Raw genomic sequence first — 26,529 nt, forward strand, 5'->3', positions numbered from 1 at the left:
AGCGTCTCCAGGTCCTGGAGTGGCTCCGTAGGAAGCGTCTCCAGGTCCTGGAGTGGCTCCGTAGGAAGCGTCTCAAGGTCCTGGAGTGGCTCCGTAGGAAGCGTCTCCAGGTCCTGGAGTGGCTCCGTAGGAAACGTCTCCAGGTCCTGGAGTGGCTCCGTAGGAAGCGTCTCCAGGTCCTGGAGTGGCCTTGCCAGTCTCCAGACCTGAATCCAATAGAAAATCTCTACAGAGAGATGAAAGCCCTGAAACCTGAACGCTCTGGAGAACATCTGTATGGAGGAGTGGCCAGAATCCCTGCTGCAGTGTTTCTCTACCAAATATTGAGTTCTGTTTGTCTGATGTATCAAATACTTGTGTCATGAATACAATGGAAATGAATGATTTAAAAATCCTCCACTGAGATGTTCTGCATTCTAGTTTTAGATTGTGTCCCTCACAGTACAAGAGGACCTGTGATACACATTACACACCTCTACATGCTTTGTAAGAGGAAGTACTTCAACAACCAGCAGTGTGTCAAGTACTTCTTCTCCCCACTGTGTATGTATATATATATACAGTGGGGCAAAAAAGTATTTAGTCAGCCACCAATTGTACAAGTTGTCCCACTTAAAAAGATGAGGGAGGCCTGTAAGTTTCATCATAGGTATACCTCAACTATGAGAGACAGAATGAGAAAAAAAAATCCAGAAAATCACATTGTCTGGTTTTGAAAGAATTTATTTGCAAATTATGGTGGAAAATAAGTATTTGTCACTTACAAACAAGCAAGATTTGTGTCTCTCACAGACTGTAACTCCTTCTTTAAAGCCCCGTCTCCACCGCACACAAGTGCCGGGGCGGAGCGGAGCGGTACGGAGCAGTTCGGAATAGAGACCCCGACCGAAATTTTGGGTCGCGTCCCCACTGCAGAGAGGAGCATGGAAAGTGGGCGGGGCTTATGAGCTCCGCAGAAATGTGACATTATAACAGAAAAGAACGTCGTCAGATGTAGATCTTATGAATCCTCTGTTGTTTAAATTCTCCACTTTGCACTGTTATTTTTTGCAGCGGAAAAAAAAAAAGTTACTTTTTGCAGCAGTCATTTTTTGCAGCGGAGAGCTGCAGCGCAACTTCCGTGTTTGTTGTGAGAGAGCGAGTCGCTCGGCCGCTTGCCGGGGACTTGGGGCGACGTGCCCCGCACTCGAGCGCTGGGGGGCGGGGCAAGTGGCCGGAGCGTTCCCCCCGGTTGGCTGAGGCACAGACACGGGAGTCTGAGGAGGTTCTACACTCCGGCGCCTCCGTGTTCCGGCAGCACAGCGCCGGAACACGGAGGCTCCGAGCTCCTTTTCATGGCTTCCGCGGTCCGTCCCCGCGATAAAGCTCCACTGACCGCGGCTGAACAGAACGCTGACCGCCTCTGGGAAGCGGAGCTGCCGGAGCGCGGTCAGCGCCGGAGACCAAAGCTCCAGACTCCGGTGTCCCGGATGCGCATCAGCGCCACGGCGAGCGCTATGCTGCAAACAGAAAACTCCAACGCGATGCAAAGTCCCTCCCCTCGGTCTCCCCCTGCCTCAAGTCCGCTCTTTCACAACAAACACTAAAGTTGAGCAGCAAAGAAAAGAAAAGGAAAATAAAAACAACCAGAGCACAGCTGACCACACTGACAGCAGAGGATTCATCCAGCCAGCACATTAAAATATTGAGGGCGTGTAGTAAATCACTGACCAATCAGCAGACAGCAGCTCAACCTCAGACCCGTTCCGTGGTCCTGGTACCCCAACGGATGGGTAGCGGAAAAGCGGTCGCCTTTGGAGCGGTCTGGAGCGGTTTAGACTGCATTACATGTCGTGAGACGCGAACCGGAGCGGTTTAGACCGGTCTAGGCTGGTACTTTCTGTGCGGTGGAGACGGGGCTTAAGAGGCTCCTCTGTCCTCCACTCCTTACCTGTATTAATGGCACCTGTTTGAACTGGTTCTCAGTATGAAAGACACCTGTCCACAACCCCAAACAGTCCCACTCCAAACTCCACTAGGCCAAGACCAAAGAGCTGTCCAAGGACACCAGAAACACAATTGTAGACCTGCACCAGGCTGGGAAGACTGAATCTGCAGTAGGGAAGCAGCTTGGTGTGAAGAAATCAACTGTAGGAGCAATTATTAGAAAATGGAAGACATACAAGACCACTGATAATCTCCCTCCATCTGGGGCTCCACGCAAGATCTCACCCCGTGGGGTCACAATGATCACAAGAACGGTGAGCAAAACTCCCAGAAGCACACGGGGGACCTAGTGAAGGACCTGCAGAGAGCTGGGACCAGAGTAACAAAGGTACCATCAGTAACACACTACGCCGCCAGGGACTCAATCCTGCAGTGCCAGACGTGTCCCCCTGCTTCAGCCAGGACATGTCCAGGCCCGTCTGAAGTTTGCTACAGAGCATTTGGACGATCCAGAAGAGGATTGGGAGAATGTCGTATGGTCAGATGAAACCAAAATAGAACTTTTTGGTCAAAACTCAACTCGTGGTGTTTGGAGGAGAAAGAATGCTGAGTTGCATCCAAAGAACACCAGACCTACTGTGAAGCACGGGGGTGGAAACATCAAAGAACACCAGACCTACTGTGAAGCAAGGGGGTGGAAACATCAAAGAACACCAGACCTACTGTGAAGCACGGGGGTGGAAACATCAAAGAACACCAGACCTACTGTGAAGCACGGGGGTGGAAACATCAAAGAACACCAGACCTCCTGTGAAGCACGGGGGTGGAAACATCAAAGAACACCAGACCTACTGTGAAGCATGGGGGTGGAAACATCAAAGAACACCAGACCTACTGTGAAGCACGGGGGTGGAAACATCAAAGAACACCAGACCTACTGTGAAGCATGGGGGTGGAAACATCAAAGAACACCAGACCTCCTGTGAAGCACGGGGGTGGAAACATCAAAGAACACCAGACCTACTGTGAAGCATGGGGGTGGAAACATCAAAGAACACCAGACCTACTGTGAAGCACGGGGGTGGAAACATCAAAGAACACCAGACCTACTGTGAAGCATGGGGGTGGAAACATCAAAGAACACCAGACCTCCTGTGAAGCACGGGGGTGGAAACATCAAAGAACACCAGACCTACTGTGAAGCATGGGGGTGGAAACATCAAAGAACACCAGACCTCCTGTGAAGCACGGGGGTGGAAACATCAAAGAACACCAGACCTACTGTGAAGCACGGGGGTGGAAACATCAAAGAACACCAGACCTACTGTGAAGCACGGGGGTGGAAACATCATGCTTTGGGCTGTTTTTCTACAAAGGGACCAGGACGACTGATCCGTGTAAAGGAAAGAATGAATGGGGTCATGTATGGTGAGATTTTGAATGAAAACCTCCTTCCATCAGCAAGGGCATTGAAGATGAAACGTGGCTGGGTCTTTCAGCATGACAATGATCTCAAACACAACCAAGGAGTGGCTTCGTAAGAAGCATTTCAAGGTCCTGGAGTGGCCTAGCCAGTCTCCAGATCTCAACCCCATAGAACATCTTTGGAGGGAGTTGAAAGTCCGTGTTGCCCAGCGACAGCCCCAAAACATCACGGCTCTAGAGGAGATCTGCATGGAGGAACGGGCCAAAATACCAGCAACAGTGTGTGAAAACCTGGTGAAGACTTACAGAAGACATTTGAGCTCTGTCATTGCCAACAAAGGGTCTACAACAAAGTATTGAGATGAACTTTTGTTATTGACCAAATACTTATTTTACACCATCATTTGCAAATAAATTCTTTCAAAACCAGACAATGTGATTTTCTGGATTTTTTTTTCTCATTCTGTCTCTCATAGTTGAGGAATACCTATGATGAAACTTACAGGCCTCCCTCATCTTTTTAAGTGGGAGAACTTGCACAATTGGTGGCTGACTAAATACTTTTTTGCCCCACTGTATATATGTGTGTGTGTGTGTGTGCTGGGAGTGTGTGAGTGGCTGTGGAGCATTTGGAGATTTTTGAGTGTATAAACTGTTTCTGCACTTTGATCTTCGGTGTTTCTCTTCCTCTGGTTCCTCCACGTGAAGGTAAGAAGAGTTTCATTCATCAGTTTGTAGGAAAAGAGGTTTTTCATTAGTAATCAGGGGTTTTTTGTTGGAGAAGTGATGGCGTCCCTCCCAGAGGAGGGCTCACCTCCTCCCTCCATCAAACAAGGCATTCGGGTGGTGGTTGAACCCCCGGGTGGTGGCTGAGCCCCCGGGCGGTGGTTGAGCCCCGGGTGGTAGCTGAGCCCCGGGTGGTGGTTGACCCCCGGGTGGTGGCTGAGCCCCGGGTGGTGGCTGAGCCCCGGGTGGTAGCTGAGCCTCGGGTGGTGGCTGAGCCTCGGGTGGTGGTTGAACCCCCGGGTGGTGGCTGACCCCCGGGTGGTGGTTGAGCCCCGGGTGGTGACTGACCCCCGGGTGGTGGTTGACCCCCGGTGGTGGTTGAACCCCCGGGTGGTGGCTGACCCCCGGGTGGTGGTTGAGCCCCGGGTGGTGGTTGAGCCCCGGTGGTGGTTGAACCCCCGGGTGGTGGCTGACCCCCGGGTGGTGGCTGAGCCCCGGGTGGTGGCTGAGCCCCGGGTGGTAGCTGAGCCCCGGGTGGTGGCTGAGCCTTGGGTGGTGGTTGAACCCCCGGGTGGTGGCTGACCCCCGGGTGGTGGTTGAGCCCCGGGTGGTAGCTGAGCCCCGGGTGGTGACTGACCCCCGGGTGGTGGTTGACCCCCGGTGGTGGTTGAACCCCCGGGTGGTGGCTGACCCCCGGGTGGTGGTTGAGCCCCGGGTGGTGGTTGACCCCCGGTGGTGGTTGAACCCCCGGGTGGTGGCTGACCCCCGGGTGGTGGTTGAGCCCCGGGTGGTGGTTGAGCCCCCGGTGGTGGTTGAGCCCCCGGTTAATATATTAACCCACATATCATCAATCTGACGGGACACGATGTTGTTCGACGGGGATTTTCTCGCGGCTGCTTTCTGGTCGCCCATCAGTCCAGCCATGGCCGCTGCAGGGAGGACGAGCTCTTCACCAACTGAGAGGCTTTCTTCATTTGGCCCAAGCAGAGGCCGATGGTTTGACACACTGGTAGCTCTCGTCCTTACCGTCTGTCTTGGCTTAAGGTCCGACAGCTTTACGTTTGTAAAGTTCCTCACTCGTGCCGACACGTCTCCAGTGTGGTAGTGCCCGGGCTGCTTCATGGAGTTACTTGTCAGGGTCTCACTGCAGAAGAAGCCCTGAGGCTGCACCCATAGAAACAGTTTTCACGATGCAGCCTTGGGTTAGGTTTGCCATCTGTCTTGTGTGTCGGCGGCTCTTCTCCTCCTGGAGCCACAGCAACTCAACGCTTCACCCATTGATCCACATTTACCTGCAGGTGAAAAGGGTCTGGCTCCCGCAGGTTAGGGTCTCCCCAGGGAAACCAGCGCACACCCACCATTTTATTGACGGACTTATGAAATGACTGAGAATATTTTTTTTATTATCTTTTCTTTTAAAATCAAACTTGAAAAGATGACAATGAGAAACTAAAGGACTGTTTAAAGGTTAAAAGAAGGTCTCTCTCTCTCTCTCTCTCTCTCTGTCTCTCTGTCTCTCAGTGGCGCTGACTTGTCTGCCCTGGTCAGAGAAGCGTCTCTAAACGCTCTGCGGACTCACATGAAGTCTGGACGTCCTTCATCTCCTGCTGGTAAAAACTCCATTTTCCTCAAGTCTTTCAATGCATCGCACTGTCTAACTGCAGGGGCGGGAGGGGGGGTGGAGATGGAGAACATGCAGGGCTGCAGCCCAGGACCGGAGTCCAACACGTGATTTAGATGAAAATATCAGTTGATTGCTTGATGTGTTTTCAGGAGAAATCTTCCAATATTGAAATAATTTCAATCCAGTGTGTTGGTAAACACGTCGTCATAACGAGCTGCAGCCTGGCTAAACATGACTGATCATGTGACTTCCTGTTTTTTTCAGACCTCACTTACTGTGAACCTGTGGTCGACATCCGAGTGAGCAGACAGAACTTTGATGATGCGTTCAGGAAAATCCGACCATCCATTTCCAAGAAGGTGAGTGTGTGAGCAGAGGGAACACACACACACACACACACCCTCCTGCTATCGGAGGAAACCAGTCGGGTCACATGATGCTGCGTTTCCGTCTGTTGACGGAAAATCAGTTGCAATTTTCAACAGTGTCTGAACGAGTCGACTGTCGAGACGCAGCAGAGCTCGGCTCTGCATTCAAACACTGACCCCCCCCCTCCCCCCCTCCCTCCCTCCCCCCCTGCAGGACCAGAGGATGTACGAGCAGCTCAGAGAGTCTCTCAGCAGATGATCCTCAGCGTCGGCTGGATCTCAGATGCTCCTCAGCAGATGATTGGTGTTTTGTATTGAAGGTCTGAAATGTTAAAAGTGTAAAAACCTCAAGCTTCGTTGTGGGTTTGACTTTCCTCCGTTGTGACGTCCAGGTCTTGAGCCCTTGAGCCATGATGCTCCTCAACATTCACTGTCAGTGTCGCACAAAATCAATATGAATTAAAACCAATGTGAAAAATTCCAACTACAGTGGAGGTCATAGTTCTTCTGACCTCATTTCTCACAAGTGAAACTTGATGTTTGAAGTTAAATCAGCTCATGTTCATGAAAACAACCAGACAGAAGCAGCGTCCTGCGTCCTTGGCCACAAGAACAAACGTCTCCACTGATCATCACACAACACGTCTTTATACCATTTTATTTCATTCAATTCATAAAACAGATTGAGAGATTAAAAAAAAGTCATGTTAAAGGCACAAAGCTTATTCAGAAGCTTTCGGGTTCCAACAATAAAAATTAAAAAGCTAAGCGTGACTTTAAGAGGCTCTTGTTTTGAACGACGTACAGGAAGTACTCATGGAGCATAAATACTCCCTGCCTCTGCGCCAGAACGTGTATCATCAGGTGGAACTGTGATAGTAACTTATTTAAAAACACATTTGCACAAACTGTAACGAGCCGTCAAGGGTCACCGAGCTGACCCCCTCATGTTAGTCTCAAGGGTCAAAGGTCACTGAGCTGACACATTGTAGGCTGTTAAAAATGTGATGTTGAAAGAAAATAAAGGACACAAGCGCCTGGTGTCTCTGGAAAGATACTGCTGCAAGCAACGCTTCTACCTGCAGGAAGGACACACACACACACACACACACACACACACACACACACACACACACACACACACACACACACACACACACACACACACACACACACACACACACACACACACACACACACACACACACACACACACACACACACACACACACACACACACACACGAATTAACTCTTTCATTGCCACTAAGACTGAACCCTGACCTTAATGTTTTGACCTAAATGAAGTGGTGAGTGGCGGCAGCAGAGAGCAAAACCAGGGACGCGGAGCATTAATCAGCTGTAGCGGCAGGCGGAGGCGCGGCAGGCGGAGGCGCGGCAGGCGGGTCACTCTTGCTTGACGTCGCCCTTCAGCTTCCTCTTGATGCGAGAATACGGACTCAGCGACTCGTCCATGATGAAGTCGTACAGAACCTTCACCCACGACGAGTACTGAGGAAGGTCGTCGTAGTACTCTGCTGCAATCTGCTTCACCTGGGGACACAGGAAGGGTGGAGTCAGGGTGGAGGAAGGGTGGAGGTCCAGAGTATGTGGGAGGGATGATAGAGCAGGGCTCCATCTTAACGCCAGTCCAAGACTAGTACACGTTTCTACACACTAGTACTCGTTTCTACGCACTAGTACTCGCTTCTACGCACTAGTACTCGCTTCTACGCACTAGTACACGTTTCTACGCACTAGTACACGTTTCTACGCACTAGTACACGTTTCTACACACTAGTACTCGCTTCTACGCACTAGTACACGTTTCTACGCACTAGTACACGTTTCTACGCACTAGTACACGTTTGTGATGGACGAGTGCAGACTTTGAGGACAAAGCAGTATATTTGACGTAGACTGTGAACCCAGAACGACTTGACGCCAGAACCAGACTGTAGTGTTGTAAAGCGCAGTGGAGATGTGTTGTAAAGCAGTGGAGATGTGTTGTAAAGCAGTGGAGATGTGTTGTAAAGCGCAGTGGAGATGTGTTGTAAAGCGCAGTGGAGATGTGTTGTAAAGCGCAGTGGAGATGTGTTGTAAAGCAGTGGAGATGTGTTGTAAAGCAGTGGAGATGTGTTGTAAAGCGCAGTGGAGATGTGTTGTAAAGCGCAGTGGAGATGTGTTGTAAAGCAGTGGAGATGTGTTGTAAAGCGCAGTGGAGATGTGTTGTAAAGCGCAGTGGAGATGTGTTGTAAAGCGCAGTGGAGATGTGTTGTAAAGCGCAGTGGAGATGTGTTGTAAAGCGCAGTGGAGATGTGTTGTAATGCAGTGGAGATGTGTTGTAAAGCAGTGGAGATGTGTTGTAAAACACAGTGGAGATGTGTCGTAAAACACAGTGGAGATGTGTCGTAAAGCAGTGGAGATGTGTCGTAAAGCAGTGGAGATGTGTCGTAAAGCACAGTGGAGATGTGTCGTAAAGCAGTGGAGATGTGTCGTAAAGCAGTGGAGATGTGTCGTAAAACAGTGGAGATGTGTCGTAAAACAGTGGAGATGTGTCGTAAAACAGTGGAGATGTGTCGTAAAACAGTGGAGATGTGTCGTAAAACAGTGGAGATGTGACGTCACTAGTTCATGTTCCACACTAAACACTGGACCTGCTTCAAATCATCAGACGTCACTGTAAACTGTTGAGTGAAACACTGAATAATGAATATATCGCAGTGAACAAGCGTCTCAAGAAAGAACAAATGTAGAGTTTCAGTTACTGAGGGATGTGTCAATACTTCAATACTTCAATACTTCACCACGTGAAGCAAGACCCAGTATTTAGTTACATTTAATACTGGTCCTTCACCAGACAGTGGTCCTTCACTCCCTCTCTCCTCACTACCACAGACAGTGGTCTCACTCTCTCTCCTCACTGCCACAGACAGTGGTCTCACTCTCTCTCCTCACTGCCACAGACAGTGGTCTCACTCTCTCTCCTCACTGCCACAGACAGTGGTCTCACTCTCTCTCCTCACTGCCACATACAGTGGTCTCACTCTTTCACCTCACTGCCACAGACAGTGGTCTCACCCTCTCTCCTCACTGCCACAGACAGTGGTCTCACTCTCTCTCCTTACTACCACAGACAGTGGTCTCACCCTCTCTCCTCACTGCCACAGACAGTGGTCTCATTCTCTCTCCTCACTACCACAGACAGTGGTCTCACCCTCTCTCCTAACTGCCACAGACAGTGGTCTCACTCTTTCACCTCACTACCACAGACAGTGGTCTCACCCTCTCTCCTCACTGCCACAGACAGTGGTCTCATTCTCTCTCCTCACTACCACAGACAGTGGTCTCACCCTCTCTCCTCACTGCCACAGACAGTGGTCTCACTCTTTCACCTCACTACCACAGACAGTGGTCTCACCCTCTCTCCTCACTGCCACAGACAGTGGTCTCATTCTCTCTCCTCACTACCACAGACAGTGGTCTCACCCTCTCTCCTCACTGCCAGACAGTGGTCTCATTCTCTCTCCTCACTGCCACAGACAGTGGTCTCACCCTCTCTCCTCACTGCCACAGACAGTGGTCTCATTCTCTCTCCTCACTACCACAGACAGTGGTCTCACCCTCTCTCCTCACTGCCACAGACAGTGGTCTCATTCTCTCTCCTCAGTGCCACAGACAGTGGTCTCACCCTCTCTCCTCACTGCCACAGACAGTGGTCTCATTCTCTCTCCTTACTACCACAGACAGTGGTCTCATTCTCTCTCCTTACTACCACAGACAGTGGTCTCACCCTCTCTCCTCACTGCCACAGACAGTGGTCTCATTCTCTCTCCTTACTACCACAGACAGTGGTCTCATTCTCTCTCCTCACTACCACAGACAGTGGTCTCATTCTCTCTCCTCACTGCCACATACAGTGGTCTCACTCTCTCTCCTCACTGCCACAGACAGTGGTCTCACTCTCTCTCCTCACTACCACAGACAGTGGTCTCATTCTCTCTCCTCACTGCCACATACAGTGGTCTCACTCTCTCTCCTCACTGCCACATACAGTGGTCTCACTCTCTCTCCTCACTACCACAGACAGTGGTCTCATTCTCTCTCCTCACTACCACAGACAGTGGTCTCATTCTCTCTCCTTACTACCACAGACAGTGGTCTCATTCTCTCTCCTTACTACCACAGACAGTGGTCTCACCCTCTCTCCTCACTGCCACAGACAGTGGTCTCATTCTCTCTCCTTACTACCACAGACAGTGGTCTCACCCTCTCTCCTCACTGCCACAGACAGTGGTCTCATTCTCTCTCCTTACTACCATAGACAGTGGTCTCACCCTCTCTCCTCACTGCCACAGACAGTGGTGTCATTCTCTCTCCTCAGTGCCACAGACAGTGGTCTCACCCTCTCTCCTCAGTGCCACAGACAGTGGTCTCACTCTCTCTCTTCACTGCCACAGACAGTGGTCTCACTCTCTCTCCTCACTGCCACATACAGTGGTCTCACTCTTTCACCTCACTGCCACAGACAGTGGTCTCACCCTCTCTCCTCACTGCCACAGACAGTGGTCTCACTCTCTCTCCTTACTACCACAGACAGTGGTCTCACCCTCTCTCCTCACTGCCACAGACAGTGGTCTCATTCTCTCTCCTCACTACCACAGACAGTGGTCTCATTCTCTCTCCTCAGTGCCACAGACAGTGGTCTCACCCTCTCTCCTCAGTGCCACAGACAGTGGTCTCACTCTCTCTCTTCACTGCCACAGACAGTGGTCTCACTCTCTCTCCTCACTGCCACAGACAGTGGTCTCACTCTCTCTCCTCAGTGCCACAGACAGTGGTCTCACCCTCTCTCCTCACTGCCACAGACAGTGGTCTCACTCTCTCTCCTCACTGCCACAGACAGTGGTCTCACTCTCTCTCCTCAGTGCCACAGACAGTGGTCTCACTCTCTCTCCTCACTGCCACAGACAGTGGTCTCATTCTCTCTCCTCAGTGCCACAGACAGTGGTCTCACCCTCTCTCCTCAGTGCCACAGACAGTGGTCTCACCCTCTCTCCTCAGTGCCACAGACAGTGGTCTCACTCTCTCTCTTCACTGCCACAGACAGTGGTCTCACTCTCTCTCCTCACTGCCACAGACAGTGGTCTCACTCTCTCTCCTCAGTGCCACAGACAGTGGTCTCACCCTCTCTCCTCACTGCCACAGACAGTGGTCTCACTCTCTCTCCTCACTGCCACAGACAGTGGTCTCACTCTCTCTCCTCAGTGCCACAGACAGTGGTCTCACCCTCTCTCCTCACTGCCACAGACAGTGGTCTCACTCTCTCTCCTCACTGCCACAGACAGTGGTCTCACTCTCTCTCCTCAGTGCCACAGACAGTGGTCTCACTCTCTCTCCTCACTGCCACAGACAGTGGTCTCATTCTCTCTCCTCAGTGCCACAGACAGTGGTCTCACCCTCTCTCCTCAGTGCCACAGACAGTGGTCTCACTCTCTCTCCTCACTGCCACAGACAGTGGTCTCATTCTCTCTCCTCAGTGCCACAGACAGTGGTCTCACTCTCTCTCTTCACTGCCACAGACAGTGGTCTCACCCTCTCTCCTTACTGCTTTGATTTAAAGTTGTCGTTCATTGTAAAGAGGTTTAGTTGATCCTCCATTGATCCTCCATTGATCCTCCACTCCTCAGTATTTCCTGCAGCTCAGAGGTTAAAGTCTCATTGTTTGATGTCCACAAGGTTTTGGGCTCCAGAGATTGTGTTCAGTGTGACTGGGGTCCAAACGGCTCCCAGGGTAGAAGGTAGAAGAACCCTGGACGAGGAGGAGGAGGAGGTCCAAACATCTCCATGGAGCTGCAGCCACTTCACAAGCAGCTTCCTGGGCTCCAGCAGCTCCTTGAGCTCCACGGAGGTTTTACAGCCTCTTATCTTTATGACGAACTCGACACGCTCCAGTGTGATAAGCTGAACAAGCTGAGATAACATTTACCACTTCACTGTTTACTTAACTCACCGTTTGGTCTGGAGCCACTCCCCCTTCGTCTTCATCGTTTGGTCTGGAGCCACTCTACCTTCGTCTTCATCGTTTGGTCTGGAGCCACTCCCCCTTCGTCTTCATCGTTTGGTCTGGAGCCACTCTACCTTCGTCTTCACCGTTTGGTCTGGAGCCACTCTACCTTCGTCTTCACCGTTTGGTCTGGAGCCACTCTACCTTCGTCTTCATCGTTTGGTCTGGAGCCACTCTCCCTTCGTCTTCACCGTTTGGTCTGGAGCCACTCTCCCTTCGTCTTCATCGTTTGGTCTGGAGCCACTCTCCCTTCGTCTTCATCGTTTGGTCTGGAGCCACTCCCCCTTCGTCTTCATCGTTTGGTCTGGAGCCACTCCCCCTTCGTCTTCATCGTTTGGTCTGGAGCCACTCCCCCTTCGTCTTCATCGTTTGGTCTGGAGCCACTCTCCCTTCGTCTTCATCGTTTGGTCTGGAGCCACTCTACCTTCGTCTTCACCGTTTGGTCTGGAGTCACTCTACCTTCGTCTTCATCGTTTGGTCTGGAGCCACTCTCCCTTCGTCTTCACCGTTTGGTCTGGAGCCACTCTCCCTTCGTCTTCATCGTTTGGTCTGGAGCCACTCTACCTTCGTCTTCATCGTTTGGTCTGGAGCCACTCTACCTTCGTCTTCATCGTTTGGTCTGGAGCCACTCTCCCTTCGTCTTCACCGTTTGGTCTGGAGCCACTCTACCTTCGTCTTCATCGTTTGGTCTGGAGCCACTCCCCCTTCGTCTTCATCGTTTGGTCTGGAGCCACTCCCCCTTCGTCTTCATCGTTTGGTCTGGAGCCACTCCCCCTTCGTCTTCATCGTTTGGTCTGGAGCCACTCTCCCTTCGTCTTCATCGTTTGGTCTGGAGCCACTCTACCTTCGTCTTCATCGTTTGGTCTGGAGCCACTCTACCTTCGTCTTCATCGTTTGGTCTGGAGCCACTCTCCCTTCGTCTTCACCGTTTGGTCTGGAGCCACTCTACCTTCGTCTTCATCGTTTGGTCTGGAGCCACTCCCCCTTCGTCTTCATCGTTTGGTCTGGAGCCACTCCCCCTTCGTCTTCATCGTTTGGTCTGGAGCCACTCCCCCTTCGTCTTCATCGTTTGGTCTGGAGCCACTCTCCCTTCGTCTTCATCGTTTGGTCTGGAGCCACTCTCCCTTCGTCTTCATCGTTTCAGCAGTGAAGCCACTCTCCTTGGTCTTCATCGTTTCAGCAGTGAAGCCACTCTCCCTTCGTCTTCATCATTTCAGCAGTGAAGCCACTCTCCCTTCGTCTTCATCGTTTCAGCAGTGAAGCCACTCTCCCTTCGTCTTCATCGTTTCAGCAGTGAAGCTGGTTCTCCACCATGTTGACTAACTGCAGTGGCTGTTGAGACGTCAGGAATCCGTTAAAATCAGAAGAGTTCAGGAAGGACGTTCATCCAACGCTTGTTCGCTGGTTGAACACTGGGGGGCGCCACGCAACTGATCTCATGTTAGGTATCAGACCGACATTTTCAGTAGTTTGGGCAGCGTGTTTCAGTAGCGTGTTTCAGTATCAGTAGCGTGTTTCGGCAGCGTGTTTCAGTATCAGTAGCGTGTTTCGGCAGCATTTTCAGTAGCGTGTTTCAGTAGCGTGTTTCGGCAGCGTGTTTCGGCAGCGTGTTTCAGTATCAGTAGCGTGTTTCGGCAGCATTTTCAGTAGCGTGTTTCGGCAGCGTGTCTCGGCAGCGTGTTTCAGCTCACCATGGGCAGCCGGCGTCCGGGGATGCTGGGGAAGTCGTGGTGCTCGTTGTGGTAGCCCACGTTGAAGGTGAGCAGGTTGAGGGAGCCGTAGTAGGAGTAGGTCTCGTGGCCCTTGAGGAACATGTAGTGCTCGGCGATGAAGTGTCCGGAGATGGGGTGCAGGCCCATGCCGAGCAGGGAGCCCACCAGCATGTAGACCAGCGGCTTGGCTCCGCCCAGCCAGAACAGCAGCCCGTCGAAGGCCAGCTGCAGCGCCACGTTGGTGAGCTCCAGCTGGCTGACGGGCTTGGGGTTGATGCAGAGCGGCCGGACGGCGTAGAACAGCGGCTGCAGGACGATCCACACCAACTTGCGGAGGCGCGTGCAGAAGAACCAGCCCTCGAAGTGGGTGGGGATGTCCACGTCCACGCCGTCCCCGCCCAGATAGCGATGGTGGTCCAGGTGGTAGCGCTTGAAGGAGGCCGAGTACGGCAGGCCGATGGGCAGGTTGGCGAACATGGCGAAGTAGCGGTTCCACAAGGCCTTGTTGTTGCCGAAGGCTGTGTTGTGAGAGATCTCGTGGATGGCCAGCGTCATGGAGTGGTTGATGCAGCTACCGAACGCGTACGTCCAGAACAAGACCCACTTCCAGTCCAGGTTCTGGACCAGGTAGAAGGCCAGGAACTGGATCACCACCATCAAGACCACAATCCACTTCAGCCGGGGGTCCGGACCCATCAGGGACTTGATCTCCGGGTATTTGGCTGCAGAAGAAACCACATCAGACATCGTGAGCTGGATAGTCTTTCAACATAAAGGTACTACTGCAGGTCCTGGTACAGGTAACTACTGCAGGTCATCGTACAGGTACTACTGCAGGTCCTGGTACAGGTAACTACTGCAGGTCATCGTACAGGTACTACTGCAGGTACTGGTACAGGTAACTACTGCAGGTCCTGGTACAGGTAGCTACTGCAGGTCCTGCTAACTACTGCAGGTCCCGGTACAGGTAACTACTGGAGGTCCTGCTAACTACTGCAGGTCCCGGTACAGGTAACTACTGCAGATACAGGTAACTACTGCAGGTCCCGGTACAGGTAACTACTGCAGATACAGGTAACTACTGCAGGTCCCGGTACAGGTAGCTACTGCAGGTCCTGCTAACTACTGCAGGTCCCGGTACAGGTAGCTACTGCAGGTCCTGCTAACTACTGCAGGTCCCGGTACAGGTAACTACTGCAGATACAGGTAACGACTGCAGGTAACGACTGCAGGTAACGACTGCAGGTAACTACTGCAGATACAGGTTACTACTGCAGGTCCTGGTAACTACTGCAGGTCCCGGTACAGGTAACTACTGCAGATACAGGTAACTACTGCAGGTAACTACTGCAGATACAGGTAGCTACTGCAGGTAACGACTGCAGGTAACTACTGCAGATACAGGTAGCTACTGCAGGTCCTGGTACAGGTAGCTACTGCAGGTCCTGGTAACTACTGCAGGTCCCGGTGCAGGTAACTACTGCAGATACAGGTAATTACTGCAGGTAACTACTGCAGATACAGGTAACTACTGCAGGTCCCGGTACAGGTAACTACTGCAGGTCCTGGTACAGGTAACTAGTGCAGGTCCTGGTACAGGTAACTACTGAAGGTCCTACTGGTACTTGTGGTTTAGATGCCAGGTGGTGGCAGGAGCAGCACCAACACACTGCAAGCCTTAGTCATAGTGACATAGTGTGAACATAGAACAGAGATTGACTTGTTCCCTGAACATAGAACAGAGATTGACTTGTTCCCTGAACATAGAACAGAGATGAACTTGTTCCCTGAACATAGAACAGAGATGAACTTGTTCCCTGAACATAGAACAGAGATGAACTTGTTCCCTGTACATAGAACAAAGAGATGAACTTGTTCCCTGAACATAGAACAAAGAGATGAACTTGTTCCCTGAACATAGAACAGAGATGAACTTGTTCCCTGAACATAGAACAAAGAGAGGAACTTGTTCCATGAACATAGAATTAAGAGAGCAACTTGTTCCATGAACATAGAACAAAGAGAGGAACTTGTTCCTGAACATAGAACAGAGATTAACTTGTTCCCTGAACATAGAACAAAGAGAGGAACTTGTTCCCTGAACAAAGAACAGAGATTAACTTGTTCCCTGAACATAGAACAAAGAGAGGAACTTGTTCCCTGAACATAGAACAGAGATTAACTTGTTCCCTGAACATAGAACAAAGAGAGGAACTTGTTCCCTGAACATAGAACAGAGATTGACTTGTTCCCTGAACATAGAACAGAGATTGACTTGTTCCCTGAACATAGAACAGAGATGAACTTGTTCCCTGAACATAGAACAGAGATGAACTTGTTCCCTGAACATAGAACAGAGATGAACTTGTTCCCTGAACATAGAACAAAGAGATGAACTTGTTCCCTGAACATAGAACAAAGAGATGAACTTGTTCCCTGAACATAGAACAGAGATGAACTTGTTCCCTGAACATAGAACAAAGAGAGGAACTTGTTCCATGAACATAGAATTAAGAGAGCAACTTGTTCCATGAACATAGAACAAAGAGAGGAACTTGTTCGCTGAACATAGAACAGAGATTAACTTGTTCCCTGAACATAGAACAAAGAGAGGAACTTGTTCCCTGAACAAAGAACAGAGATTAACTTGTTCCCTGAACATAGAACAAAGAGAGGAACTTGTTCCCTGAACATAGAACAGAGATTAACTTGTTCCCTGAACATAGAACAAAGAGAGGAACTTGTTCCCTGAACATAGAACAGAGATTAACTTGTTCCCTGAACATAGAACAAAGAGAGGAACTTGTTCCCTGAACATAGAACAGAGATTAACTTGTTCCCTGAACATAGAACAAAGAGAGGAACTTGTTCCCTGAACATAGAACAGAGATGAACTTGTTCCCTGAACATAGAACAAAGAGAGGAACATGTTCCCTGAACATAGAACAGAGATGAACTTGTTCCCTGAACATAGAACAAAGAGAGGAACTTGTTCCCTGAACATAGAACAAAGAGAGGCACTTGTTCCCTGACCCTCTCAGGACTAGTATCTCCTGATACTGAACATGAATAATTCATCAGAGGAGTCAATGAGGATCTTTGTTCAACACTTTACAATCACTCAGCACAATGGCCACCATGTCTTCACCACTTCACCGTCGGGGGGGGGGGGGGGGGGGGGGGGGGGTGTGTTCATGGGACAAGTCATGTGACACCCGCCACTTCACCTAGTCTCGGATGTTGCATAAGCGCTCCCAAACTGTTACTTACTGGGTCAGTTACGGGGCTAGTTACCCAAGCTTGCTACTGGGTCAGTTAACAGGCCAGTTACGGGGTCAGTTACTAGGATAGTTACCGGGTCAGTTACCAGGCTAGTTACCGGGTCAGTTACCAGGATAGTTACCGGGTCAGTTGTCAGGCTAGTTATCGGGTCAGTTGTCAGGCTAGTTATCGGGTCAGTTACCGGGCGAGTTGTCAGGCTAGTTACCGGGTCAGTTGTCAGGCTAGTTACCGGGTCAGTTGTCAGGCTAGTTACCGGGCGAGTTGTCAGGCTAGTTACCGGGTCAGTTGTCAGGCTAGTTACCGGGTCAGTTGCCAGGCTAGTTACCGGGTCAGTTAGCCGCTGAGCACCTTCACACAGAACATAACGGAAGCTGGGTTCACTACTAAGAACCGAAATCGTGCGATATCCGGTGAAGACACCCTGCTAACGGTTAGCGGCTCACCCAGAATCTCTTTCCTCCGGTCGGCGTGCGGCTGGTCCGAATAAACCCACTCGAAATCCTCCCGGGACGCTCGGTTCCCCATCCCGCTGATTTCAGTCCAAACCCGCCGGAATCCAAGAGAAACGAGGCGACACTGCTCCGCTTCCTCCGCAGTCCCGGTGCCGCTCCTCCGTCCTCCCGTCGCTCAGCGGGACTCAACGGCGGCTCTGCCCGAAGGTGGAGCTCCTCCTCCGGCCTGCAGTACCGGCTCTGCCCGAAGGTGGAGCTCCTCCTCCGGCCTGCAGTACCGGCTCTGCCCGAAGGTGGAGCTCCTCCTCCGGCCTGCAGTACCGGCTCTGACCGCTGCTGCTTCTATCCCTTCTTCCTTCTATTTATTTTTACGGTAGCCTGCATCCATGTATGTTGCATTACCGCCATCTACTGGTTTTACATCCCCCTATCAAGTCCCACCACTATATTTACCCCAATAACCTCGGTGCTTTTAGGAAGCTGCTTAAACATTTCCTGCCTCTTCCCCTTTCTCCCCACACCAGTGTCTGCTTCATTCCTCCTCTCTCCATTCCTCCTCTCCTCAGTCCCTCCATCATATCCCTTCTTTCTCCCCCATACCCAGGCCCGCCTTAATGTACCCATAGGCCCCGGGGCGTGAACAGAATTGTAGCCCCCCCCCCCCCCCCCCCCCCCCCCCCGCTCAGCGCAAACCCTAACCCTGAATCGCATAAAAAACCCAACCCTGCAACTCCTACATGTGTCAAAAATTAATGATAAATGACATCTTGCAATGTGTATCAAAATCTCAATCTTTAATTAAAAAAAAAAAACAACTACAACTCAACTAAAACAGACTGTCTCTTGCAAACAACAGAAAACATGCTTCAAAAATATGGCAGAAATAATAAATATGAGCAAAGCTATACATCTTAAAAGGGTCTTTTTCTTGACTTTCTGGTTGAGAAGTCTTTAATTATGTCCGTAAAGCACCTCCTCTAGCAGCTCCTCCTCACCGGATTGAGAGCCAACGATCTCCTCTCCGCTCTCGCTGTCAGCTGCGCGGCCTGCGTGTCAGGGGCACTGGCTGCAGCGGCTGCAGCGGCTGCGGGTGCCAGTTCGCCGAGGCTTGTGGAGGTAGGTGCCTGCGTCCGCGGCGCTGGTTCCACCTCTGGTTTTTGATTTAAAAAAGCCAGTTAGCTTCGGCATATGGCTCATAAGTTCTTTATCACGACGCTCCTTCTCCTTTTGCGTCTTTCTTTTCTGTGCACCGCTCTCAAACTGTTTCTTCCCCGACATTTCTGTCTCTCGCTACGAGTCGCCATCAAGAAGTGTTATAAGTGAATAGATGCGTTACGTACATAACGTCTTTCTATGCGCTTGGATTGGTTAGAATTTGTCACAGCATCAATGTGATGCTATGACAAATTCTAGCTAATTGGTCAGTTGACGCCGCAGCATGTGATTGACAGGTAAAACAAACAAATTACAATATAATATGGAATTCGATTCTATCTGATTTGGCCCTCTGGGCCAGGTAGGGCGGGCCTACTGCAGGTACACATGTAGGAGCGCATCACTATCATCCGGTTCGTCATGCAGCAAAGTGAAGTGATTGACATGAAAATCGACAAATCATCCTTTCTTTTTCCTTTTTTCCTTAATTCTGATAGGCCCTTGACAATAGTAGGCCCCTGGGCTCTAGCCCCTGCTAGCCCGTTGGATAAGGCGGGCCTGCCCATACCTCCTGCAGGTCAGCAGCACATGCTCCATCATTTCTGGTACTTGACATCAACTGGAATTGCCTGTTGGAGGTTTCCCCATGATGTATTTATTACTGTTCAGATATGTGCCCAATTCTTCATCTGGTATACGTGATCTCTTCTTCCCTACTGCCTCCTCCTCTCCTCATACCCCCCATCTCTTTGGAATGTGGAACACATGTCTTCCTCTTTCTTCCTTGTCCCACTGTTGTTGCCATTTTTTGTGCTTCTCTCCTTACTATAGATTTCCCTTCTGTTCTTGCCAACATGATGTTTATACCCATGTTTGCTTTGGTTGTTGCTTTCTTAGCCAGCCTGTCAGCCTTCTCATTTCCAGTGATCCCCACATGTGCAGGAACCCACCAAAAACTATTTCTGCTCCCTGTTTTTTGCCTCTGAAAGCTCTGCCATTACCTGATATCTGCACTGTGATACCCCCCACCTGAGGCTCTTCAATACTGCCGCTGATCTCACTGCACACCAGACCCTTCCTTACCCTCTCCCTTCTCACCAGACCCTTCCTTACCCTCTCCCTTCTCACCAGACCCTACCTTACCCTCTCCCTTCTCACCAGACCCTTCCTTACCCTCTCCCTTCTCACCAGACCCTTCCTTACCCTCTCCCTTCTCACCAGACCCTACCTTACCCTCTCCCTTCTCACCAGACCCTTCCTTACCCTCTCCCTTCTCGCCAGACTCTTCCTTACCCTCTCCCTTCTCACCAGACCCTTCCTTACCCTCTCCCTTCTCACCAGACCCTTCCTTACCCTCTCCCTTCTCGCCAGACTCTTCCTTACCCTCTCCCTTCTCACCAGACCCTTCCTTACCCTCTCCCTTCTCACCAGACCCTTCCTTACCCTCTCCCTTCTCACCAGACCCTTCCTTACCCTCTCCCTTCTCACCAGACCCTTCCTTACCCTCTCCCTTCTCACCAGACCCTTCCTTACCCTCTCCCTTCTCGCCAGACCCTTCCTTACCCTCTCCCTTCTCACCAGACCCTTCCTTACCCTCTCCCTTCTCACCAGACCCTTCCTTACCCTCTCCCTTCTCGCCAGACCCTTCCTTACCCTCTCCCTTCTCACCAGACCCTTCCTTACCCTCTCCCTTCTCACCAGACCCTACCTTACCCTCTCCCTTCTCACCAGACCCTTCCTTACCCTCTCCCTTCTCGCCAGACTCTTCCTTACCCTCTCCCTTCTCACCAGACCCTTCCTTACCCTCTCCCTTCTCACCAGACCCTTCCTTACCCTCTCCCTTCTCACCAGACCCTTCCTTACCCTCTCCCTTCTCGCCAGACTCTTCCTTACCCTCTCCCTTCTCACCAGACCCTTCCTTACCCTCTCCCTTCTCACCAGACCCTTCCTTACCCTCTCCCTTCTCACCAGACCCTTCCTTACCCTCTCCCTTCTCACCAGACCCTTCCTTACCCTCTCCCTTCTCGCCAGACCCTTCCTTACCCTCTCCCTTCTCACCAGACCCTTCCTTACCCTCTCCCTTCTCACCAGACTCTTCCTTACCCTCTCCCTTCTCGCCAGACCCTTCCTTACCCTCTCCCTTCTCGCCAGACCCTTCCTTACCCTCTCCCTTCTCACCAGACCCTACCTTACCCTCTCCCTTCTCACCAGACCCTTCCTTACCCTCTCCCTTCTCGCCAGACTCTTCCTTACCCTCTCCCTTCTCACCAGACCCTTCCTTACCCTCTCCCTTCTCACCAGACCCTTCCTTACCCTCTCCCTTCTCACCAGACCCTTCCTTACCCTCTCCCTTCTCACCAGACCCTTCCTTACCCTCTCCCTTCTCACCAGACCCTACCTTACCCTCTCCCTTCTCACCAGACCCTTCCTTACCCTCTCCCTTCTCGCCAGACTCTTCCTTACCCTCTCCCTTCTCACCAGACCCTTCCTTACCCTCTCCCTTCTCGCCAGACTCTTCCTTACCCTCTCCCTTCTCGCCAGACCCTTCCTTACCCTCTCCCTTCTCGCCAGACCCTTCCTTACCCTCTCCCTTCTCACCAGACCCTTCCTTACCCTCTCCCTTCTCACCAGACTCTTCCTTACCCTCTCCCTTCTCGCCAGACCCTTCCTTACCCTCTCCCTTCTCGCCAGACCCTTCCTTACCCTCTCCCTTCTCACCCACTCCAACCATCAGGATGACATACATTTCCACTGTAAACACCCTCAGTGGTCTGATGTTGTTCCACTCATCCCTCCTTCATGTCCGGCCCCACCTCTGCTGCTCCAGTAGCTCCTGTTGTTGCTTCCTTTGATCCGTCTGTGTATATTTGTATATAGTCCTGATATTTCCCTTCTATATGTATGTGCTGCTGCTGCTGCTTATCAGCACGGCTGTTCGTCAGAGCGGGGAGCTCCACCCAGAGCACGACTGACTGACTGTTTCACTGGTGACTGACTGTCTGACTGGTGACTGACTGACTCCATGAAGTAGTGGTGGCAGATCCATCCAAATATCAATACCCACGTTAGTATGAAGATCAAACGATACCAGAGGAATGAGATGATACCTGTTCTCAGGTTCTCTAAGCATGTACACTGCAAGCTCATCTGCACAGACCTCACTTGGCTGCTCCTCCCTCCTCTTCCTCCTCCTCCTCTTCCTCTCCCTCCTCCTCTCTTCTGCCTCCCCCTCCTCCTCTTCCTCTCCCTCCACCTCCTCTCCTCTTCTGCCTCCCCCTCCTCCTCTGCCTCCTCTCCTCCACTTCTCCTCCTCCCCCTCCTATCCTCAACTTCTCCTCCTCTCCTCCCTCCTACTCCTCCTCTCCCTCCTCCTCCTCCTCACCCTCCTACTCTTCCTCTCCCTCCTCCTCCTCACCCTCCTCCTCCTCCTCCCCTCCACTGTTTTCATGTGACACCTTCAGTGAGTCAGGCAGCAGAGAGCAGAAGAACGGCAGAGCCAGAGAGGAAGAGGTGTGGCTCTATTATCAAAGTGAAAATGAAACAACAGCAAGTTGCGTCATTTGCAAAAAGTTTGGCCGACACAGTGGAAACACAAGCAGTTGCTGAAAATTCCTCCCAATGAAAAGGAGTTAAAGAAAAAGAAAGAGGAGATAATCCCTCCTCCTCTGGCCTGATGGATCCATACGGAAGTCAAACTGTCATCAGATTCTGAATTCTAGTTTCTAACTCTGAATATTTTTACCATCGAAATCAGACTTTGAATTTGAAAAGCTGTCTAAAACAAAAACTCTCAGTGTGTAAAAATTCAATGTGTCTAAAAATTCATCTGCAAAAAAAAAATTGGGCTGCAAAACAGCCAGAATGTCTGCGTCATCAGGACGATGCAATCGATACCTGTCTCATTCACCCAACATCCAATCAGGGGAAGCTTTGTTGGTCACGTGACCAGTGCAACACTGGGCAGTAGTGATGAGAAACCCGACTCCTCGAACGGACTCACGGGTTTTTGAGTCGTTCACCCAAGTGAATCGGTCATTTGAGTCATTTGAGTCATTTGAGTCATTTGATTCAGTTGCGCATGCGCACTATTTCCACCCGCTCCAGGACCTGGAGGCTCAGCTGAACTGTGACATGAACCAGGGGGAGAATCATGTATTCATAGTAAAATGATGAAACACTTCTGAGGAAAATAAACAATAGTACACATTAGTTTTTAGTGATCCTGGTCTCCTTATTCTAGATTATGTGTGTTGTTTTTGAGGTTTAGTTGAATCAGAAAATAAATTAGATAAATGATTAAACTGAATAAATACCTGGCATCCAGAATGGCAGATATACAGTATATATTAATGTATACATATGTTTTTATAGTTTTTTTTTCTTCCAACATTCTGATTTTCTTTTTTTACTAGTATCTAATAAATAATCTAATAATAAATAACATGACGTTCATAGGGCAGAACTAATTATAGGGGACAATATTAAATGTAACACAATACACGCTACAGTGGTATTTTAACATTGTTTATTGTGTATTTATCCATGTATTATTCATGTATTTATCTCTACAAGCTTTGTGAAACAAACAATGTATTTTTTTTTCTCCGCCGTCACTCGGAGATTTTCAGGTGAGGGAGGGGGGGAGGGCTCACCGCTCATGAGGTGAACGACACAGCGGAAGTGCTACTGACCGATTCAGTGAACGACTCTTTCGAGTTTCGAGGGGAGTCGGTCATGTGAGCTGAACGATTGAAGGGAGGTGACTCGGTCATGTGAGCTGAACGATTGAAGCGAGCTGACTCGGGCATGTGAGCTGAACGATTGAGGGGAGGTGAGTCGGTCATTCGTGCTGAACTACACCTCCAAGCTGACTCGAGTGTGCTGAAAGCCTCATGTGAATGTCAGGAGCTGGAAGCTGCTGTGTTTAGCAGCTAGCGTTACAGCTACAAGCTGCTTTTAGCAGAAAAAAGACAGAAAGATAAAAAATTCTTAAAATGCAAATGTTGATTTTTTTTCTGTCACAACCTCAAAGGTAAATGTGAAACATCACAATTGAAACGTCAAAAACGAAAATTTGGAATAGAAAGTAAACAGAAACTGGAACTTACACTTAAATGAATAAATACGAATAAAATAACTATGTGCAAAATGTAAATGAAGGCGTTTCACAAATTATGAATTAGTGCAAATCTCGTAAACAATCTTCCAAAGTAAATGGAAAAGATCCGTTCTGAAGGCACTGATGTTGCCACGATGCACAGTTTGGTTTTCATAACCTCCACTGTGTTTTTGAACACTGGGGCACGAGATCTCGCCCACACAAGAAGGTCGGCCGTTCGGGGGAAGGAGTTAGATACGAAACCTTTCACTTCCAGCATTTTGATTTTCTTCTCACAACTCTCAAAAATAGTTTTACTTCTATTAATAAATAACGTGATTTTCAAAGGGTGAAACTACTTATAGGGGACAGCATTGAAGGCAACAAAGTCGTATTTTTAACATAATTTATTGTGTATTTATTTCTTCAAGCTTTGTGAAACAAACAATGTATTTTTCCTTCTTCTCCGCTGTCACTCAGAAACTTTCTGAGCGGAGCGCCGCTGCAGATTTTCAGGTGAGGGAGGGGGGGAGGGCTCACCGCTCACCGCTCATGAAGTGAACGATACAGCGGAAGTGCTACTGACCGATTCAGTGAACGACTCTTTCGAGTTTCGAGGGGAGTCGGTCATGTGAGCTGAACGATTGAAGGGAGGTGAGTCGGTCATGTGAGCTGAACGATTGGAGCGAGCTGACTCGGGCATGTGAGCTGAACGATTCAGGGGAGGTGAGTAGGTCATTCGTGCTGAACTACACCGACAAGCTGACTCGAGTGTGCTGAAAGCCTCATGTGAATGTCAGGAGCCGGAAGCTGCTGTGCTTAGCGGCCCAGCTACAAGGAGGCTGTAGCAAAAATGACTCAGTGAACGAGTTAATGAACGTGAAAACTCGTGAGTCACCGTTCAGTAAAGTGACTCGCGGGTTTTGAACGATTCGTTCAAATTTGATCATCACTACTGGGCAGGAGGCCCAGGGTTTTCAATCAGACATGGAGGCCAGCGGTAGTGACGCTTCGGTGAGTATTTGCCATTTATGTCTGTAAACCACACGTTGCAAATCACCAGAAGTTATGAAGCAACATATGTGACGAGCTTTTAATGATGTGTGAAAATGTTTTCAAAGAAATTACATTTACTGTATGCAATGTTTTACATGCAGGAAATAGATAAATTGTCTCCTGTTTGATTTTTTTTTTAATGTCCATTGAATACTCTAATCTACGCAGTACAGTAATATTCTTTCATATTTTTTTTTTTTTTTTTTTTTTTTTTTTAATGGAGAAATTGGTTTATTGTAAAACACATGCATTATGGATGAATTGTGTCTCTGGAGCATAATAGCTTTGACAAGTATGGAGATTTTTTTTTTTTTTTTTTAATTTTTTTAACAACTTTATTTATAAATTTTCAAATTTACAAAACATTAATAGACATACATATGTGCAACAGAACAAGCCCCATCCCACCCTTCATCCCGACACCTGAGGAGGAGAAAGAAAGGGGGAGAAAGAAAGAGAGAAAAAAAAAAAGGGGGGGGGGTGCAATTTCAATTTTTAACACAGGGAGCCACTCACTGATCAACTGACCACCAGCAGAGGCCTATATATTGAGCTGAGAACACATAATGATTACAGGATGTGTACAGGTCCACACATAAGTATTGGGGGATGCTCATAAAAAAGATAAAAGTAAAGTTGTAAAAGGAAGAAAATATTATTCACTCGGTTGGAGAAAAAGAAAGAGTGATGATGAATTCCAAAAACGGTGACCATGTATCAATAAATTTCTGTCTCGCTTTAGATCTATTGTATCGAAGCTTTTCCAGTGGGATTAGAGACAACATTTCTTTTACCCAAGACATGAATGATGGGGGTTTGACCGATTTCCAGTTACGTAGAATAAGCCTCCTCGCCTGAAGTGAGGCAAACGCTATAAAGTTTGCTTGGGGGGTGGTTATATTTGTGTCTCCCTCTGGTACGCCAAACACAGCCGTTAATGGGTTAAATTTGACTCTTGATTGGAGAATGCTGGAAAAAGCTTCGAAAATGCTGCTCCAGAAAGACTGTAGTTCTGTGCATTCATAAAACATATGTCCGGTCGTTGCAGGTTTTTGGCGACATCTTATACAAGTAGGATCTGTATTGGGATGAAATTTTGACAGCTTAGCTCTCGTAGAATGCAGCCTGTGCAGTATCTTGAACTGGATTAGGTTATGCCTTAGACATAATGAAGAGGTGCTAATGCGTTGTACGGCCTGTTTCCAGGTCTCAGCTGTAATCTCAAGACTGAGATCCTGTTCCCATGCAGATTTAGTTTTGTCTAAAAAAGAGATATCATTAGTTTGGAGTGTTTTATATAATTTAGCGATGTTACCTTTTGTGGTTGGGTCCCGGTCTAGTATCATGTCAAGGGTGTTTTTGACATCAAAATGTGGAAACGAGTAGTGACTTCTTGCAAAGCTCCGGGCCTGAAGGTATCTAAAGAAATGTGATCTTGGCAAATCATAATCCCGCTGGATGGCTTCAAAAGACATGAAGGTGCCATCTAAGAATAGATCACAGGAAAAGACTTCCATATAAGCCCACAGGGGACCCTTCTTGCTCTCAAACATTGAGGTCCAGTAAATTAATTTAGCTATGTTTGCCGACCAGTAATATAGTAAAAAATTGGGCAGACCCAGTCCTCCCTTAGATCTAG

General features: G+C 49.6%; 2 protein-coding genes across 3 annotated transcripts in view; one reads left to right on the forward strand and one right to left on the reverse strand.

Moving 5' to 3' along the window:
• Positions 1-7,262, forward strand: part of nvl (nuclear VCP like) — a 57,333-nt gene extending 50,071 nt beyond the window's left edge. For both annotated transcript variants that reach the window (XM_080507248.1, XM_080507249.1), the window contains exons 22-24: positions 5,599-5,687; positions 5,966-6,060; positions 6,284-7,262. In XM_080507248.1, coding sequence (XP_080363374.1) covers positions 5,599-5,687; positions 5,966-6,060; positions 6,284-6,328 — 229 coding nt within the window. In that variant the 3' untranslated portion in view covers positions 6,329-7,262. The remainder of the gene's footprint in view (positions 1-5,598; positions 5,688-5,965; positions 6,061-6,283) is intronic.
• Positions 6,714-17,765, reverse strand: degs1 (delta(4)-desaturase, sphingolipid 1). The gene is made up of 3 exons (XM_080507250.1): positions 17,573-17,765; positions 13,827-14,569; positions 6,714-7,622 (listed from the first exon to the last, which is right to left on the reverse strand). Exons 1-3 carry the CDS (start codon positions 17,652-17,654, stop codon positions 7,476-7,478), a joined length of 972 nt encoding a protein of 323 aa, XP_080363376.1. The 5' UTR covers positions 17,655-17,765; the 3' UTR covers positions 6,714-7,475.
• Positions 17,766-26,529: the final 8,764 nt, after the last annotated feature.

The sequence above is a fragment of the Blennius ocellaris genome (genome assembly GCF_963422515.1).
Source record: "Blennius ocellaris genome assembly, chromosome: 13".
NCBI classification, from domain to species: Eukaryota; Metazoa; Chordata; class Actinopteri; order Blenniiformes; family Blenniidae; genus Blennius; species Blennius ocellaris.

Coding starts and splice junctions, on each gene's coding strand:
- degs1 (XM_080507250.1), bottom strand. CDS start 17,654: ATGGGGAACCGAGCGTCCCGGGAGGATTTCGAGTGGGTTTATTCGGAC. Junction 14,570..17,572: donor CCGGAGGAAAGAGATTCTGG/GTGAGCCGCTAA, acceptor TTTCTTCTGCAG/CCAAATACCCGGAGATCAAG. Junction 7,623..13,826: donor CCGGACGCCGGCTGCCCATG/GTGAGCTGAAAC, acceptor CTGTGTCCCCAG/GTGAAGCAGATTGCAGCAGA.